Source organism: Nycticebus coucang, chromosome 17, assembly GCF_027406575.1.
Source record: "Nycticebus coucang isolate mNycCou1 chromosome 17, mNycCou1.pri, whole genome shotgun sequence".
Taxonomy (NCBI): Eukaryota; Metazoa; Chordata; class Mammalia; order Primates; family Lorisidae; genus Nycticebus; species Nycticebus coucang.
The window spans coordinates 62217017-62237413 of NC_069796.1; the positions used below are offsets into that span (position 1 = coordinate 62217017).

The 20397-nt window shown below is 44.6% G+C and overlaps 2 protein-coding genes across 2 annotated transcripts in view; both read left to right on the forward strand.

Annotated features, from left to right (window-relative positions):
* Positions 1–19568, forward strand: part of ADRA1B (adrenoceptor alpha 1B) — a 60133-nt gene extending 40565 nt beyond the window's left edge. Inside the window, exon 2 of the mRNA XM_053567250.1 lies at positions 18477–19568. Within this exon, the coding sequence (XP_053423225.1) occupies positions 18477–19075 (599 nt within the window). The 3' untranslated portion in view covers positions 19076–19568. The remainder of the gene's footprint in view (positions 1–18476) is intronic.
* On the forward strand, positions 7117–8150 carry LOC128569138 (transmembrane gamma-carboxyglutamic acid protein 4-like). The gene has a single exon (XM_053567251.1). It carries the CDS (start codon positions 7355–7357, stop codon positions 8036–8038), a length of 684 nt encoding a protein of 227 aa, XP_053423226.1. The 5' UTR covers positions 7117–7354; the 3' UTR covers positions 8039–8150.
* Positions 19569–20397: the final 829 nt, after the last annotated feature.

The following is a 20397-nucleotide window of genomic DNA, read 5'->3' on the forward strand; positions in this document are numbered from 1 at the left end:
TTCTGAACTTCAGTCATGCTTTAAAAGGTCTTTCCTATTTCAAAATCATAAAAATATTTATCTATAGCCTCCTCTAATATGTTAATAACTTATTTATATTTAAAATATTGGCTCTGTCTGAGTTGGTTTGGGTATAAGAAATAAAGTAGAGGCTGGGCGCAGTGGTGACCTGTAATCTCTAGTACTCTGGGACGTCAAGGTGGGTGGATCACCTGGGCTCATGAGTTCAAGACCAGCCTGAGCAGGAGTGAGATCCCCCTCTCCAAAACTAGCCAGGCTTTGTGGCAGGTGCTGGTAGTCTCAGCTACTGGGAAGGCTGAGGCAAGAGATCACTTGAGACCAAGAGTTTGAGGTTGCTGTGGGTATGACACCAGTGCACTCTGAGGGCGACAAAGTGAGACTCTGTCGAAAGAAAGGAAGGGAGGGAGAGATGCAGCCTTACCTCTTTCTAAACAGCTATCTTGTTCCCCCAATACCACTTATAGGATAATCTATTTTTCCCCAAAAACACTGAAATGTCATAAAAATTCTTGTGGATATTTGGTTCTCTGTCTAAGCTACATAATCTTGTTGATCTCTTCCTGCCCTCCTCCTTTTTTTAATTACTATGACTTTATGACAGGTTTTAACTTCTAGAGAGGTGGTTCACCCATTTCCCCCACACACACCCCTACCATTCCTCTTTATTTTTGATTGATATGGACTTTTTTTCCATGGTTATTCTTCCAAATTCCACGTTCTTCCATATATTTGGTTTTAGCTCATTTAACTCGCACACCTACACATACACATATATACACACACACAACAAAAGCAAAAAACAAGCCAAAAAAATTTTAGATTTTTTTTTTTTTGAGACAGAGCCTCAAGCTGTCGCCCTGGGTAGAGTGCTGTGGTATCACAGCTCACAGCAACCTCCATCTCCTGGGCTTAAGCGATTCTCTTGCCCCAGTCTCCCAAGTAGCTGGGACTACAGGTGCCCGCCACAACGCCCGGCTATTTTTTTTGTTGTGGTTGTCATTGTTGTTTTGGTGGGCCTGGGCTGAATTTGAACCCGCCAGCTGTGGTGTATGTGGCTGGCACCTTAGCCACTTGAGCTACAGGCACTGAGCCAGAATGTTTTTTAACTTTTAGAATTTTAACAAGTTTTTTTGAATTTTCAGATTAATTTGGGGAGAATTGAAATTATCTTGGATAGAGACTTCCTGTACAAAAGCTCCATCTATAGATATGCTCTTTTTACGACCCTTTATAAAGTTTCATGGCTTTTTCACATTAAGTCCCACCAATACTCAGTTTCTAAAAGTGTTCTACAGGGAAATACCTGTTTTCACTGAGTTCAAAGCATGGAACAAACTCAGTTTCACATCAAAGATGAACCCCTAAGTGCTACAAGAAACAGTTTCATCCCAGCTGCTCCTACCTTTGGGCCCAAGCCAGGAGATTCTCCCTCATTGGAAGTTGGAATGGATTGATCAGTGGGTAATCAGTGGGCAATGTCTACACACTCAGCCCTGTGCTAGAAGTCCTAGGTAAGCCCTGTCCTGGGTAAGACACAGATCTCCTCTTTACGGAGTTTAAACAATGTCAAAGGGACAAGAGGTACATCCCTTAACAATGGCATTCTGTATTAACCCATGCAGGGTTCTATGCAGGGGTCCTCAAACTTTTTCAACAGGGGGCCAGTTCACTGTCCCTCAGACCATTGGAGGGCCAGACTATAGTTAAAAAAAAAAAAACTATGAACAAATTCCTATGCACACTGCACATATCTTACTTTGAAGTAAAAAAACAAAACGAGAACAAATACAATCACACTGTCTCATATGGCCCAAGGGCTGCAGCTTGAGGACCCCTGTTATGGGCTGTGTTTGATGAGAAATAAAAAAGGAGAGGTTGGGATCAATCAGGGAAGGTTTCAGGAAGAAGAAGGGAACTGAGCTAGGGGCTGGCACATGGTTATCTAGACAGGTAAAGGAGAAAAAGGAATCCAAGTACAAATAGGGGAATCAGCACCTACTATGACTTTGACACTGAGATAAGCACATGAAAAAGAGGTTATGTGGTCAACAACTAGTTTTATACATTCACTATAAGCCAAGTTCTGTCTTGGATGCTAAAGAAATAAACAAATAAGATTAACCCTGGCCTCAAAGAGTTTGTAAACAAGAGGAACAGACCCTTAAATGAGTTCAACAGCTGTTAGGATACAACTCTATGGAGAGAATAGCAGAGACTCATGATCAGGAGATAATGTACCTCCTAGATGACCATTGACCGGATTCACAGGCCTGTGAGTCCATGAAGTTACATGATGCTAAATTATCTGCTTAACCAGTACCGTCAGGCTCATACTCTCTGGGACAGACAGACACAAAATCTGTGGCTTCTAGATGCTTGCATTTTAGTGGCAAGTGACGTCTTTAGTGTAAAGACATCATTACAAAAGAACAAGCAAACAATTCCCCACCCTAGAAGTATTTTAAGAGTTTAGAGACAATACTGTGTTTTATGGAAACTGTTTTGAAGCAAAGCAGATTTGGGTTTGAATCCTAACTCTACCATTTCATAGCTGTGTGATATTGGTGAGTTCTGCACACTCATACCCCCAATTTCTACATTTGTAAATTCAAAATTACAGAACGCACCTTTCCCTTCTGCCTGTGGTGAAGAAGAAATTAGGTAAGGTATACAAGTCACCTGGATTTTAGCCGATCTTCTCAGCCTTGGCCTACTTGTTCGTCCCCTCTGCCTTCATACTTCAGAAGAAAATATCTATGAGAGGAACAAATTTAAACCAGATCTGGAAAGGATGGGAAGGAAGAAGTCAGGGGAAAGGGCATCTCAGACCAGTAGGCAGCCTAAATAAAGGGAAAGGGGCCAGAAAAGTCAATGCATACTGCAAAGAATCAGTCCACTACAGCCAAGTTGAGCAAATCTTAAATTCTAGCCTAAGCAGTTTGAACTTTATCCTATAAACTATAGGAGCCTCTGGAGGATTGGGAGCACAAGAGTCAATCTCATGGTGAGGCGGCTCTCAGCCCAGCCTTTACTCACCCATGACTCCCAAGATACACAGGAAAATAATTTTTAAAAATAAAATTGTAATGTGGGCTACTTCTTACCTTGGGATCTGGTTGAAAAGCAGATTCTGAGTTGGAGATGGTGACTCATGCTGTAGTCCCAGGTACTCAAGAGACTGAGGAGGGAGGATTGTTTGAGCTCAGGAGTTCAACGCCAGCCTGGGCAACATAGTGAGACCCCATTGCTTAAAAACAAAAATAAGCAGATTCTGCATTTCTAGCAAGCACCAGGAGCTGCTTATCTATGAACCTCACTTTGAGTAGCCAAGGGTTAAGCTAATTTCAGTTTTATTACTTTTATTAGTATTATACATGCAACACCTGTCGGCTGAGTGCCCCTAACATGTCAGGCACTGTACTAGGCCTTGGGCAGAGGGAAAAATCGGACATAAACTCCCTTTTTAGACATTCACCATCTAATCATAGGATGTAAGACATCGATCTAAGCAACTGTGATCCAAGGTCAGAAGCGATAATGGCCACAGTTTAGGTCAGGAAAAAGTGCTTTAACAATGCAGTGGGGACAGAAACTATTCCCAGTTAAGGAAGAAATTGCCTAGAATTTAAGGAAATAAATAGATGCTCCTTTTTCTGATTATTAAATGATAAGGAAGAACCCAGGCTTCAGAGTTAGATTTTAATCCTAGCCCCATCACTTACCAGGCATAAGACCTTGCCAATCTCTTTAACCTCAGTTTCCTCATCTGTGAAATGAAATACACAGTAGTAGGACTCATTTGTGTAAAAACCTAAAATGGCAAAAAAACAAACAAAAAAAAAAAACCTAACATGGCTCTATGGCTCCAAAGATAATAGATCTGTTGAACAAGTGTATAAGCATTCCAGGAGTAAGTGGCAAATGAAAAACCTTGAAAGGAATTTCCAAATCCATGGAAAACTCCTTTTACAAATCTGGTGCTAAAAGAATTAGTAACTATTTTAAATTTTTTTTCTTTCTTTTTTTTTTTATTAAATCATAACTGTATACATTGATATGATCATGGGGCATCATACACTCGCTTCATAGACCATTTGACACATTTTTATCACAGTGGTTAACATAGCCTTTCCGGCGTTATCTCAGTTACTGTGCCAAAACCTTTACATTCTACATTTACCAAGTTTCGCAAATACCCCTGTAAGATGCACCACAGGTGTGATCCCACCAATCCCCCTCCCTCTACCCACCCCCCCTTCCCTAAATTTTTCTAGTGTTTATTGGGCCAAAGTGTTTCAGCGGGGCAGACTTGGTTTTGCTCAAGATATAGCCAAATGCTCCTAATAAGAGCCACGTTGCAAAGTAGTTCCACTCCATTTACAAGTGGATCAAAATGCTTTTGCCACACACTGGCTCCCCTGAGGTCATTGGCTTGTTTGATGCTGACTGTAAAATAAATCAAATCAAATATATAATCCCAGAGTCCCAGAATTGTCAGGGCCCAGAGAGATGGTAGAAACCACTCAACCTATGGGCGGCACCTGTGGCTCAGTAAGTAGGATGCCGGCCCCATGTACAGAGGGTGGCAGGTTCAAACCTGGCCCTGGCTGAACTCCAATGACAAAATAGCCAGCATTGTGGTGGGCACTTGTAGTCCCAGCTACTTGGGAGGCTGAGGCAAGAGAATTGCCTAAGCCTTGGAGTTGGAGGTTGCTGTGAGCTGTCTGACGCTACGGCACTCTACTGAGGGGGATAAAGTGAGACTCTATCTCTACAAAAAAAGAAAAAAGAAAAGAAAAATAAACCACTCAACCCAGTGCTGGCATTGTGTGGACCAGATAAATGATGCTTTAGGTTCTCACACCTCACTGCAGTCTCCAAACCCAGTCATGGTTTCCTTCCTTCAGCTAATATTTAGTGAAGACCTGTGGGTGGAGGAATACACAAAGGATAAAAATATCCCCCCATTTCTACCCCACAGTAAGGCAGTAAAGACAGGGAGGGTGGGGGACAGAGGCACATCAGTAGCTAACCAAGGATGCTGTGGGCTTAACAACAGGTTTCATTTTGAACGTCCCCTTGGTCTAGGGCTGCTTTCCATCTGAGTCTGCATTTCTTCATTTGTAAAACAGGATAATTCCACCCTGCTTAGTGGACTGTGATTGGAGTTAAATGAAATAGGACCTAAGACATGTCAGTTGACACATAACAAGGACTCAATAAACACAGCATCTTTTGGCTTGTTTGGTTCTTAGCTTGTAAATAACATTCATTGGATTCTTCTCAGTTACAGAAGTAATTCATGTTTGTGGGGAACATTTTGGAAAACACCAAAAAGCACAGAGAAGGAAAATTTGCCTATAATTCTCCTCCTCAAGGATCAGCACTGTTGACGTTCCAGCGTATACCCTTCCAGTCCTTTCTACACAAACGTACACATTCTGTTTTCCTATAAGCGGTATTGTTGGTGATTAAGAGCCTCTATTAGAGGCTCCCTGGATTCAAATTCTAATCTTCTATCACCTATACTAGCTTTACAACTTTGGGCAACTTATATAAACTCTGAGTTTGTTTCCTTGCATGTAATAATCATGGCTCCCCAGGCCCATGAATGCAGACTGGCTGAACAGTCACCAGGCGACATTGTAGATGACAGTAAGAACAGTGCCCCAGAGTCATGCACTGTGCAGTCATAGGGGGCTGCCCTGGGAACAGTGACTGTTGAAGACGTAACTGGCAAAATAGGGGTTAAGCATCTAGCCCAGTGCCTGGAACAGGGTGAAAGCTTGTTTTGAAAAGTGGAGGGTCACAGAGGGCTGGGACTATCACTGCTCACTTTTTATCATTCAGATTTGTTAGATGGCAACTTAAGGCTAACCTGCAAGGACCACGTCCAGCCCAGAAACACTTCTCCCTATACAGGTTCTGCTCAGCGTTAGCCTTTGATCCTTGAACTTTTCAAGTCCTCTAAATTGCCCTTAGTCTCACAAAACACAAGTGACTTGGGAGGGCTTACAGCAACATCTGTTCCTGGATTTATCCCTCCTTCCCCAAGCTCCACCTCCTTCTCCCCCGAGCTGCCCCCAAGAAAAGAGTAAAAATAATAGAAGCGCCTCCCAATGTAGTGAGCTCTCGACCCTTCTGAGCCCTTTCAGAAGTTTTGTCTCATTTGATCTGTTTCATAAGCCTAAACAAGAGGCTGCCAGGAGGTAGCAGAGCAGAGAATAGGGTCTCCCACATGCACTTTATCAGGGCCATGTCTATAAGATGGTCAAATTCACTAGGGATGTGGTGGCAACAGTTAGAGACAGCACAGGAAACTGTGAGTCACATATTCAGTCAGTCATCGAGCAACTACTTAGTGCCTACTATGTGCCAGGCCTGGGCTCTCTAGTGATATACAGCGGTTCCCTGTTCACATTTTTTTGAGACAGAGTCTCAAGCTGTCGCTCCGGGTAAAGTACCATGGCATTATAGCTCACAGCAACCTCCAACTCAGGCTCAAGCGATTCTCTTGCCTCAGTTTTTTTTTTTTTTTTTTTTCTATTTTTAGTAGAGATAGGGTATCGCTTTTGCTCAGGCTGGTCTCAAACTCATGAACTCAAGCTATCCACATGCCTTGGCCTCCCAGAGTGCCAGGATTACAGGCATGAGCCACCACACCCGGTCTCCTATTCACACTTCTTTCCATCCTTTGGGAGTCTCAGAGCAATGCCTCTCAGTTCAAGATCAAAATGTCTCAACACCTTTCAACCCCTGTTAATTTCCCTCCTTGAGAAAGAGAACGGTCCAGAAGTTACAAATATTGTATTGTTTTCATCTTATTTTTCTCTGCCATCATGTTTGTTTGTTTGTTTTTAGACGGAGTCTCACTTGTTGCCCTCGTAGAGTGCCTCATAGAGTTCGAACCCACTAGCCCCGGTGCATGTGGCCAGTGCCCTAACCACTGTGCTACAGGCACCAAGCCTGCCATCATGTTTTATTTAGAGCAAGTGATGCACATTTTAAAATCATGATAGAAATCTTCTTCCAAAAGAATGGAGTTTAGATACCAAAGGCGAATTGACTCTAATAAAAGTGTTAAGTAGCTCCCGGGAGCGACGCCGGAGCTGGCGTCGCGCGTGTCCCCCAGGTTCCTCTCTGCCGACCGCTGGCTTTTCCTCGGTCTGCGCACGGGGGCCACCCCCGCCCTGCGGAGAGCGAGGCCCAGAGCATCGTTGAGATTTGGGGGGCGCCGGAGACCGAGGGCCTGGCGGCCGCACGAACCACACCTAAACGGGAGTCCGGCCCGGGCACAGCTGGAACATGTCCCAGGGGACACAGTTGCCAGACTATGTTTACAATTCTGACTCTACTCAGCCACCTGCCCATGATTACCTTGGCATTTCCTCATTGCACGAGAAGTCCAAAGGATTCTAAGCATGTAGGAGAAGAAGTCTTTACATCAAAAGAAGAAGCAAACTTTTTCTTACATCGACGCCTCCTATATAATAGATTTGATTTGGAGCTCTTTACTCCTGGTGACCTAGAAAGAGAGTGCAATGAAGAACTTTGTAATTATGAGGAAGCCAGAGAGATTTTTGTGGATGAAGATAAAACGATGACGTTTTGGCAGGAATATTCGATAAAAGGACCAACCACAAAATCAGATGGTAACAGAGAGAAAATCGATGTTATGGGCCTTCTTACTGGATTAATTGCTGCTGGAGTATTTTTGGTTATTTTTGGACTACTTGGTTACTATCTTTGTATCACTAAGTGTAATAGGCAACGACATCCAGGCTCTTCAGCCATCTACATAAGAAGGGGCAGGCACCCTCCCTCCATCATTTTCAGAAGACCTGAAGAGGCTGTCTTGTCTCCATCACCACCTTCTGTAGAAGACACAGGATTACCTCCTTATGAACAAGCAGTGGCACTAACCAGAAAACAAAGTGTTTCACCACCACCATCATATCCTGGGCCAGCAAAAGGATTTAGGGTATTTAAAAAGTCTATGTCTCTCCCATCCCACTAAGTCCACCTTGCCATCTTAGCACAAGAAACTCATGTTATTTGAATGGTTGGTTCTCCCTGAACCAAAAAGACATGTCTATTCAGTTCTTTAGGACAAACTACAAAGAATAAAGGAGGAATGAACACATGTACTGCACCACAGATGTTACCGTCTGCAACTTGGACCTGAACTTAATCATTATCAGCTTGATAAGAGACTTTGACTCCATATCCTTGCAGTTAAGAAAAAAGCACTTTTTAATAATTTTTTTCATGATCCAAAAATATCTTTGTTACAGATAACATAGGATTACCTTTGTGTCCTTTGTATAAGTATACATAAAGGTTGTGGATTTCTAGTATTGAATATTTAAAAAGTAAGAATTTCTAATCATTAAGATTATCCATAGCTATAGCCGGGCGTTGTGGCAGGCGCCTGTAGTCCCAGCTACTCAGGAGGCTGAGGCAGGAGAATCGCCTAAGCCCAGGAGTTGGAGGTTGCTGTGGGCTGTGTGACACCACGGCACTCTACCGAGGGCAATAAAGTGAAACTCTGTCTCTACAAAAAAAGAAAAAAAAAAAAAAAAAAAAGATTATCCATAGCTAGGCGTTGTTGCGGGCAACTGTAATCCCAGCTACTTGGGAGGCTGAGCCAAGAGAATCACTTAAGCCCAAGAGGCAAGAGAATCACTTAAGCCCAAGAGTTTGAGGTTGCTGTGAGCTGTGATGCCACCACACTCAACTGAGAGTGACATAGTGAGACTCTGTCTCAAAAAAAAAGAAATTATCCAAAGTCGTGGTATTGGAACCACTCTTTTGTACAATTTCTTTTTGGTTGAAAATATGACACAGAATTTAACATTTCAATATCAATCTGTGACCTTAATATAATCACTTGGTTTTATATTTTAAATTAATTACATAGTACTTACCAGATTTTATATGCTTTAGTTCTTAATTCTTGCCATCAGTTAGGTTTCCTTATAGGGAGTAGGGTGAGTAGTTTTCTTTTTCTTTTTTTTTTTTTTTGAGACTCTGTTGCCCTAAGTAGAGTGCAATAGCATCATCATAGCTTATTGCAAGTTCAATCTCCTAGGCTCTAGTAATCCTGCTGCCTCAGCTCCTGAGCAACAGGGACTACAGTTGCACACTACTATACCTGTCTAATTTTTTCTATTTTTGGTAGAGATAGGATCTTGCTCTTACTCAGGCTGGTCTCAAACTCCTAACCTTAAACAATCTTCTCACTTTGACCTTCCGAAGTGCTAAGATTATAGGTGCGAGCAACTGTACCCAGCCTAATAGTTTTCTTTTTCAAAAAAAAATAGTTGTTTTTTTGAAAAAAAATAATTTTTTTTATTTTTGAAAAAAAATAATATTTTTATTCAACTAAAAATAGTTAGTTCTTCAGACAGCATGGGATTATAATGGAAAGGCTACGTAAGGGTTGTTACACTATCAAATAAATAAATAGGCCTTAGATCTGAGAGTGACTAGAACTTGATAAAGTTGCCCATGTTACTGATGAGTAGATATTCCCATCTTCACTGCTAAATTATCTACATATATATCTATAACTACATGTGATTATTTATCTTGAAAATTGTTGACCTTCATAAATAATAGTTTGAGAATCTGGAAAAAGTAGTTTACTTTTCTGCTATTAAAATAATATTTATTAAAGTTACCAGAAACTCTTAAAAAAAAAAAGTGTTAAGTAAATGATGGACCATATGGTACAGTGACAAGATACTTAGGAAGCCCTAGATTGAGATGGCTAAGTCTTAACCCTTTGAGGGTTAAAGACCATGGTGACAGCTGTGAATCCTCCACCTAAAAAAAAATGCATGAATGTTGCACACAATTTCAGCAGGTTCAGGAACCATGGGGAATCCATCCTTGGGCTTGTATTGAAAAGAGCAGCAGAATGAGAGTACCAATGCCTGGACAGCACAGTAGTCCTCACTCTCTTTGCCACCTTCCTCACCTTTGTAGCCAAAGTACTGGTAGTAACAACAGCATCAGCAGTAGGAATAGCAGCAGCATTTACAGCAGTCAAAATTTCTGTATTTATTGAGTGCCTTCAATGTGCCAGGCACTTACCAAGCCTAAGCTCACCTTATCCATGCAGAAAAGAACTGTCACCCTCCCTATTTTTCAGGAAACTGAACTCAAAGAGTTTCTCCAAAGTTGCACAACTAAGAATTCTAGAGCTTGGATTTGAACCCAGACCTACCTAACCGTGGAGTCTGAGCAGGTCCTTAACCGCTAAAATCTACTGCCCCAATAAATGTTTTTGAAGCAGATGAATAGAAACTTGAACTGGTCCTGGCAGCCACTCTGCCATTTGCCTGCACAGTGACCGGGGTGAGCCTTAGCAAAGTTTGCCAGTCCCAGCAAGCCATGATTTTAAGAGCTAAGGCAGGCTGGGCTCAGTGGTTCGCTGGCTGTAATGGTAGCACTCTGGGAGACCAAGGCAGGATTGCCTAAGCTCAGGAGCTCAAGACCAGCCTGAGCAAGAATGAAACCCTGTATCTATTAAAAATAGAAAAATTAGGCCAGGCGCGGTGGCTCTTGCCTGTAACCCTAGCACTCTGGGAGGCCGAGATAGGTGGATTTTAGGAGCTCAAGAGTTCAAGACCAGCCTGAGCAAGAGCAAGGCCCCATCTCTAATAATAGCCAGATGTTGTGGTGGGCCAGATGTTGTGGTGGGCACCTGTAGTCCAATACTTGGGAGGCTGAGGCAGGAAGATTGCTTGAGCCCAAGAATTTGAGGTTGCTATGAGCTATGACAACACAGCACTCTACCAAGGGCAACAAAGTGAGACTCTGCCTAAATAAATAAATAGATAAATAAGTAAAATAAAAATAGAAAAATTAGTCAGGCATAGTGGCATGTGTAGTAGTCACAGCTGCTCAGGAGGCTGAGGCAGGAGGATCACTCATTTGACCCCAGGAGTTTGAGGTTGCTATGAGCTAGGTTGACACCACTACACTCTACCCAGCTGACCAAGAGAGACTCTGTCTTAAAAAAAAAGAGTGCTGCCTGTGGCTCAGTGGGTATGGCGCCAGCCCCATATATTGAGGGTTGGCAGGTTCAAACCCAGCTCTGGCCGAACTGCAACAAAAAAATAGCTGGGCATTGTGGTGCTACTGGGAAGCTGAGGCAAGAGAATCGCCTAAGTCCAGGAGTTGGAGGTTGCTGTGAGCTGTGTGATGCCTCGGCACTCTACTGAGGGCGATAAAGTGAGACTCTGTCTCTACAAAAAAAAAAAAAAACTAAGGAGCATTGGGAATCATTTCAAAGAGCAAGAGAAGCCAGAGTCAAGGACAGACACTCAGGGATATGCACAGTGAGTTGTTAGTGGCATCATCAAGGAGCCCAGCACAGCCCTGACTTCCAGCACAGAGCCTGGGCCCTCCAGGACCCCACACTTCCTATTGTATTTACTCCCCTCTGCCTAGAGGCTTCCTCAGTTCCCACCTGCTCTCCTCCAATAAAAGGTCTGTTTGGGTCCCCAGGGGAAAAGATCTCGTCACCCCAAGTCTAACAGGCTCAGCACCTTGTCAATTAACTACAGCTTCTTGGCTCCCACCCAGGCAGGAGGCACAGCAGACAAGGCTCCTAATCCCAGTAGCTACTGTGCTGCTTTGGTAAGAAGGAGGGGGATGGGCGGCGCCTGTGACTCAGTCGGTAGGGCGCCGGCCCCATATACCGATGGTGGCGGGTTCAAACCCGGCCCCGGCCAAACTGCAACCAAAAAATAGCCGGGCGTTGTGGCAGGCGCCTGTAGTCCCAGCTACTTGGGAGGCTGAGGCAAGAGAATCGCTTAAGGCCAGGAGTTGGAGGTTGCTGTGAGCTGTGTGAGGCCACAGCACTCTACCGAGGGCCATAAAGTGAGACTCTGTCTCTACAAAAAAAAAAAAAAAAAAGAAGGAGGGGGATGGGGGGGTGGGAGGTGCCAAAGCATTCACGGAATCTGCGGCAGCCTGGAGGTCCAGTCCCTGACCCATACTGCCCCTCCGTGGCAAGTCTAGGAAAGCAGGGGTGAGCCTCCTCTGTCTTCATGGAAATTCTAAATTTTAAGGTTAAAGAACATCCAGCTCAAGGCACTCAAAGAAGGAAAACTGAGGCTTAGAATGGGAAAGCAATTCATTCAAAATGACACATAGAGTTAGCAAACACAGGTCCCAAACATGTTTCCTAAACTGAGATTTCCAGGCCAGTCAGTGATTTATAGGAATGATAGTTATAATGATTTATAGGAATGATAGTTATAATGACAGTTCATGCCAAAGTTGATTGGGGCACCTGGCATCCAGAGTGCTCGTACAGACCCCCATATGTGTCATCTTCTTTAACCCTCACAATGACCCAGAGAGGTCAGCACTATTATTAGCCCCATTTTACTTGATGAGAACCTGAGGCTTAGGAGCAGCATGAGACTCACCCAAGTCACAAGGCTGATGGAAGAGCCAAGATTCTTTCCGTCAGGGTCCCATTCCAACAAAAATGAGTGGGGCAAGCTGTGAAAAGTCACTCAGGGCTTGTTGAGGGAGGGCATACCATGCTGGGGTCTGCCTAAGGACAAAATAAAACAGAACAATAGGGCAAGATCATCCTTCACCTACCAAACACCTGAGGATTAAAAAGGCTGACAGACTCCAGAGCCTTGGAGATGTAAGGAACATGTCACACTCACACACAGTTAATGAGAGGGTAAATTGGTGCAACCAGTTCAGAAGGTAATCTGGCTGTGGGTGCTGAAAGGTGGAAATTCCCTAATGATTCTTCATGTGGGAATTTATTCTACAGAAGCACTCAAATGTGCAAAACGTGAAATGAGTGAGGCTTTTCATCACTGCAGTCCAGAATAGCCAAAAAATGGAAATCACCTACTTGACTATCATTAGAGAAGTGTCAAATAAACTGCTCTCTATCCAAACGGTTGGCTGTAATGCAGCTCCTGAGGAAGAGGGTGATATAGCACCATACACACTGATGTGGGGAAATATACAGAGTCTAAGCAAAGAAGGCAATTTGCAGTGTAGCATGACCCAAAGAGGAAAAAAAACTAGAAGAATTAAAAATAAAATTGTTAACCCTAATCCCTTCTTCTTGAGTGGAAAAAGAACTTTCACTCTATACTTAATAGATCTATTTTGTAATATGTAATTTTTTAAATTCAGTGTGCAGCACTCTTGGAATAAAAATATACAATCTGGAAAGGCAAAAAAAAAGAAATGAAGATACAGTCCCTACCCAGAAGGAATTTATAGTCTGGGTGGTGAACAAGGACTTAGCCAGCCCTGGGATGGCTTGTCAATATTAACAAGCAAACAATAAAGTAACAAAATAAGACCTGCTTGTATGTGTTCTATGGCCTGCAAAATAAAGAAGGCATCTGAGTTGGGTGGGGCTAATCAGAGCACAGTTCCTGGAGGAGGAGGATGACTGGGCCACCATATATTATTATTTTTAAAGTGTCAGACCCTGTGTCAAGTATTTTACACGGATATCCTCATGTATTCACAATAACTCTATGACCCAGATATTGTCCCCATTGTATGGATGAAAAAATTGAAGCTGAGGGCAGAGCCTGTGGCTCAAAGGAGTAGGGCACTGGCCCCATATACCAGAGGTGGCAGGTTCAAACTCAGCCCCGGCCAAAAACTGCCCCCCCCAAAAAAAATTGAAGCTGAGAGTGCTAATTAACTTTTCTAAGTCAAAAAGCCAATACTTCAAGAGGGGATTCAACAAAGGTCTGTCATTTCAAACCCTGTGTTCCCATCACTCAGCCACACTGACCAAATCAGCTTAGGGCAAAGAATGGCCACCTTCTCAGAGAAATAAACAGTGTAAGGAGCCCAAACCTCAAATTTGGCTATACATGCCAATGAGAAAAGTTGGCCCGGACCCCTACCTTTGGCTGAACACTTCTCAGGACCATAGTCCTTAGAGAGTACTTTATAAGAAAATAAAGACAAAGATCCAGATTATCTTTATCTTTGACAAAGTCCTTTCAGAGTAATAGAGGTGAAGCTCAATCTAAAAAGATATACTGCTTGGGGGGGGCGCCTGTGGCTCAGCAGGTAGGGCGCCGGCCCCATATACGGAGGGTGGCGGGTTCAAAACCAGCCCCGGCCAAACTGCAACAAAAAAATAGCCGGGCGTTGTGGCGGGCGCCTGTAGTCCCAGCTACTCAGGAGGCTGAGGCAAGAGAATCGCCTAAGCCCAAGGATTTGGAGGTTGCTGTGAGCTGTGTGATGCCTCGGCACTCTACCAAGGGCGATAAGGTGAGACTCTGTCTCTACAAAAAAAAAAAAAAAAAAAAGATATACTGCTTGGACATGGGGGGAGAGTGGCATTTATGTCACTAGGTTACTAATGCCAGGTGTATTCTCTTAAATGATCTGTTACCTGCCGCTAGACAAATGCCACACCCCAAACTCATTTCTGGATCCCAGCTTGTCTTCATGTCTGGCACTTGACAGGATCTCAGTATTTGTGGAATGAATGAACTAATAAATGAACGAATGTATAAAAACATAAATAGCTACAACTACCATATGCTGGTGTCTTGTTCCACACAATGGGCCAACAAAAGTACCATCTGCAATGGTACCTTCCAACTCTAATTATTAAACAAGCCAACAGTGTAAAGTTTAGCACAGGACCTGTATAGCACACACACAATATAAATGGTGGCTATGAGGGATGTTAGCTATTAGCGTTATTGTTATTTGCGTATCATTTAAAAGAGCAAATCACTTGGGATGCATCCCCATTAATCCATTTATTGCCTATTTCACCACCATCTTCAACAGGGCTGGCGCCAAGCAAAGTTACAAGTTGGTCCTCAACAAATATCCTCTCCTGCTCTAAATCCTCCCCACCTTTGGCCACAACTGTCCATGCATCCCCAGCCTCTACCCGGGGCCCTATGTGTCCTCATGCAGGGCAGTTTTGTCCAGACCAGCTTCCTGTGCTGAAATAAGCCTATCCCTGTGGACAGAGACAATTCATCATCCCCATCATGGAGTGCTAGGTGGTCACACACCACAGGTGCATTTCTGTGTACTGTTTCTTAATCAAAAGGAATATCTCCAATGGTGGGACATAAACCTAATGGTGGGGCTTTTGTCACAAATCAGACCACGAGATGGCATCTTTGAGAGAGGAAATCTAGAATGTGGCCTTAAATTTTCCCCCTAAATTGAGAAAAGAAGTCAATACCTATAGTTAACACTTACAGCCAGGTATAGATAACCCTCTTTCCTAGTTTAAATCCTTGGCTGGATTAATCCTAGACAGGAGCACAGCCATCTCCTCCCAGCTGTCACCAGTGAGTTACCACGCAAGAAAAAGGAGCTGGGCTCCCTGTAGCAATAGAGCAAATCTCACGTAATCAAGATGAAGTGCTACAGAAAGGAAATGCAGGGCAATACAAACTCAAAGATATGAAGTCTTGTGGCATCTGTGGCACTACCTGAGGGATTTTTGAGCTAGTCTCTGAGCCTCAGAGTTTCCATTTACAAAATGGTTGGACTTTGCAATTGCTAAGATCCCCCCATTCAGATATTCTAAGAGTGCCAGCTTTTCATTCAACACGTGTATTCAAAGATGATCCCACAGACCAGGCCCTTGGGAAGCTCACAGTCTAACAGGAGGAGATAAGGCAGAAATACAAAGTCGATATACTATAGGTCAGGTGGCAGGGTTAGGGACATGGTTTGAAGCTACAAAATGTTCTGAGAAACGTAATCCCATTCTTTAAAAGGACTTAAAAGGACTTGTATTTTGGCAGCGCCCGTAGCTCAGTGGGTAGGGCGCTGGCCACATACACCAAGGCTGGCAGGTTCAAACCTGGCCTGGGCCTGCTAAACAACAATGACAACTGCAACAAAAAAATAGCTGGGTGCTGTGGCAGCTAATGGCCTATAGTCCCAGCTACTTGGGAGGCTGAGGCAAGAGAATCGCTTGAGCCCAAGAGTTTGAACTTGCTATAAGCTGTGACACCACAGCAGTCTAACCAGGGCGACAGCTTGAGACTCTGTCTCAAAAAAACAAAAAAATACATATAGCAGGAAAAAAAATCTGAAAGTATATGCACCAACATGTGATATTTTGGCATTTGAGTATTGTGTGTTTTTAAAATATTTTTTCTTTGCTTTTTGCTTTTGTGTATTTTCTCATCCTCCCACAAAGAGTATTATTAATAGCATCTTTATTTAAAAAGAACATTATGCATTCAAGTAGAATTTATTAATAGTTTAAATCCCAGCTATATTACAAACACGCTTTGTGATCTGGGGCAAGTTACTTAACCTCCGCCACTTTCAGTTGCCTTATATTGAAAATGGAAATTGTTTTTAATTTAATATTGCCATTAAATATTTTTGATTCTCAAATTCAAAGGGACGAGTTAATCATGTTTTTTGATTGATGATATTTCATCAACATCCATTTATACCGAGTCTCTCTCTTATTTTATTGATTTATTTCCTTTCATTCCAATTTCCTTCAGCTTCTACCCCAGAGAAATATTCTATGTTTAATATGTTTTTTTTAATTTGAAAGTGTTTTTGCAAAATGCATGCAGTTGTTTGCTGAGTTACTTAAATGGTCTTATGTCATACATCTCATTCTATTTCCTACTTTTTTCACAAAGAGCAGTGTTATTTCAGATCTTTCCATATTGCTGCTATGTAGACCTGGCATCCTGAGCCTCTGAATCCTGCATATCATCTTCAAGTATGAACTTTTCCCAGGAAGAGACACCCAGGTTTTCTCCCACTCCCTGTCACTGCATACTGTCATAGGCACCTTCATACATGTCCTCTTATAGGCTTGTGTGAAAATTCTTTGAGATCTGTGCCCTGGAGCAGGACAGCTGGATCACAAGGTGTATTTATACTTTATTAGACCAAGCAATGCCAGACTTTTCTCCAGAATGTCTGCACAGGCTTTGTCCCCACCAGTCATTTAGAAGGTGCCCCACATCCCCTATACTTGGAATTATCCAATTTTCTCATTTTTACCAGCCTATCAGATATGTTATATCTCCTTGTCGTTTCTGTTTTAATTTTTTTAACTGGCTAATATTTTGAGTATCTTGTCATATGTTCATTAGCTGTTGGGTTCTCTATTTCATAAACTGCCTGTTCATTTTCTTTGCCCATGTTTCTTTTTCTTTCTTTTCTTTTTTTTTTTTTTAAGAGACAGAGTCTTACTTTATCGCCCTGGGTAGACTGCCCAGGCGTCACAGCTCACAGCAACCTACAACTCCTGGGCTTAGGCGATTCTCTTGCCTCAGCCTCCCAAGTAGCTGGGACTATAGGTGCCTGCAACAACACCGGGCTACTTTTTGTTGCAATTGTCTTTGTTGTTTAGCTGGCCCAGCTTCAGTGTATGTGGCTGGCACCATAATCACTGTACTATGGGAGCTGAACATACCTAAATATTTTCTCCCATTCTTGCCCGTGGTTATCCTTTCAAATTGTTACATCATTTTTTTCTTCAATCTTTGGTTTAAAAAAAATAGTCGTTTTGATTGTACTCTTTTAAGTTTTGCCTTTCACATTTAAGTCTTGAATACATCTTCTGTTTGTCAGAGAAATAAATCAGCGTCAACTGTGTGGCATTTTGTTAGGGATAAATTAATATAGGTAAATCACCTGGCACAGGGCCAGCCCCAAAAGAGGGGTGCAATTATGGAGGATTATTACCATCACTTGGGTCAAATGGGGCAAGTGCTGTCCCAGGAAACCTTTAGATGTAGGAGCTCACATGGTGTTTGGCTAGACCAGGAAAGGTTTCATGAATAGGAAGTTATTGAGGTTGACCTTAAAAATAAATGTGGGGGAATGGGCATGGTGGCTCATGCCTGTAATCCTGGCACTTTGGAAGGCGGATGCAGGTGGATTGACTGAGCTCACAAGTTCAAGAACAGTCTGAGCAAGCAGGAGACGCCTGTCTCTAAAAATAGCCGAGAGTTGTGGAAGGCTCCTGTAGTCCCAACTACTATGGAGGCTGAGAAAAGAGGATCACTTGAGCCCAAAAGTTTCAGGTTGCTGTGAGATGTGATGCTGCACTCTACTCAGGGTGACAGAGTGAGACTGTAAAAAAAAAAAAAAAAAAAACGGGGGGGACGGGGGCGGCACCTATGGCTCAAAGGAGTAGGGAGCCGACCCCATATGCCAGAGGTGGCGGGTTCAAACCCAGCCCTGACCAAAAAACTGCAACAACAACAACAAAAAAAAATTGAATGTAGGATTCCTTCATTTTGAAAGGGAAAAGTGATTAAGGCTGAGGAACCTGCCTAAGGAAAGGCCTGGAGGCAGGAATGTTGCCCAGTGACAGGTCTAGGAGGGGCGCGTGGAGGACAAAGAGCTTGACTACTCACCAGCTGCTGTCTGATCTTTCTGCCCGTGCCCTGCCCGGCCCCTCTCCACTGCAGGCTCCCTGTTCTCCACCCTGAAGCCCCCCGACGCCGTGTTCAAGGTGGTGTTCTGGCTGGGCTACTTCAACAGCTGCCTCAACCCCATCATCTACCCGTGCTCCAGCAAGGAGTTCAAGCGCGCTTTCGTGCGCATCCTCGGGTGCCAGTGCCGCCGTCGCCGCCGCCGCCGCCGCTGTCGCCGCCTGGGTGGCTGTGCCTACACCTACCGTCCGTGGACGCGCGGCGGCTCTCTGGAGCGCTCGCAGTCGCGCAAGGACTCGCTGGACGACAGCGGAAGCTGCCTGAGCGGCAGCCAGAGGACCCTGCCCTCGGCCTCTCCGAGCCCGGGCTACCTGGGCCGCGGGGCGCCGCCGCCAGTCGAGCTGTGCGCCTTCCCGGAGTGGAAGGCGCCCGGCGCCCTCCTGAGCCTGCCGGAGCCCGAGGGCCGCGGCCGCCACGACTCTGGCCCGCTCTTCACGTTCAAGCTGCTGGCGGATCCCGAGAGCCCCGGGACCGACGGGGGCTCCAGGAACCGGGGCTGCGAGGCCGCGGCCGACGTGGCCAACGGGCAGCCGGGCTTCAAAAGCAACATGCCTCTGGCGCCCGGGCAGTTTTAGGGGCCCGGTGCACAGCTTCCTTTCCTGGAGGATGAAATCTTCATGGGGGGGAGGGCGGGGCGGAGGGGGCAGGGGAGTGTCCGCGCCCCCAGGGGTCAGGGTGGGGAAGGGCGAGGGAGAGGGGCAGCTGCTTTTCTGGCAGGGGCATGGGTGCCAGGCACAGCGCAGAGAGCCAGGCCGAGCATGCTGAGCCTGGGGGACCCGATGCCGCCGGGATTTGCCTCCCTCTCTCTCTCCCTGTGTATATATATAAACGAGTCTCTCGCTACATGTATTTAACCGTGGGTATCCCTGCGTGTGTCTGTGCGGCGTGCGTGTGGTCTGCATGTGTGCCTGCGTGGGGCTGCCCGCGTGGGGACAGCGAGTGTGGCAGCCGCAGGCGTTGTGTGTCTTGTGACTTCGTACCTCTCAAGCTCCTCCTTGTACATCACTGAACGATGGCACTTTGGTGGGATTGGAAACAAAGTCAAACATTAAAAGTTATTTCTCCTGTGAGGCTCTGAGTAGTTTGTAAATTCAGTCGGCAGGCAAAGCTTTGTGGGTTGTTATTTTGTTTGTTGTTTGTTTTTTGCAGTTTTGGGCCGGGGCTGGGTGTGAACCCACCACCTCCGGTATATGGAGCCTGGGCCCTACTCCTTTGAGCCACAGGCACCGCCCTGGGTTTGATTTGTTTTGTTTTTTTCCCTTCCCCCTCAGATTTGTCCAGGTCCTAGGTCTTGGGTGCCTTCTTTGCCCCTGTTCCCTCTACTCTCCAGTCCATACCACCTGAAGGCTCGATCCATATGACAGCTGCAGCCGCACCTCCCAGGCAATAGCTGTGCTGGATCCACTTGGGCTGGTTTAGGCCTTTGCCATTACTGACCTGCACAAGTCTGACCCTAAGGCTGAACGTGACCACGTGGACTTGCCTCAGAAATCATGCTTACCTGCATTTGACACTGAACAGTACCTAAATTTTCCTTCTGCTGCTTCCTGCTGTGACTGACACTGGGCAATGTCTGGCCTGGCCTGGATCCCTAGAACTCCAGCCTTAGCCAGGGCTCCCTGGCCAGTACCCTAGATGGACCTTGTTGCCAGAGGAACCCAGGCAGAGAGATGAGCAGGATCCCTTCCCGTCCTCTCTGCATCCCCAGGCCAAACACTATATTGTTTGCCTGTGCCCACAGAACCAGAAAAGAAATCCAGGCTGCAGAAGTTTCTGGATAAGGTATGGATCCTGTGGCCCAAAAATACACAGAGACACAAATACCTTCCCAAGCTCTGCTAACTTGTAAGCCTACATGGAAAAGAAACACTAAGCAAAGTCTCATAGACAGGTGAAG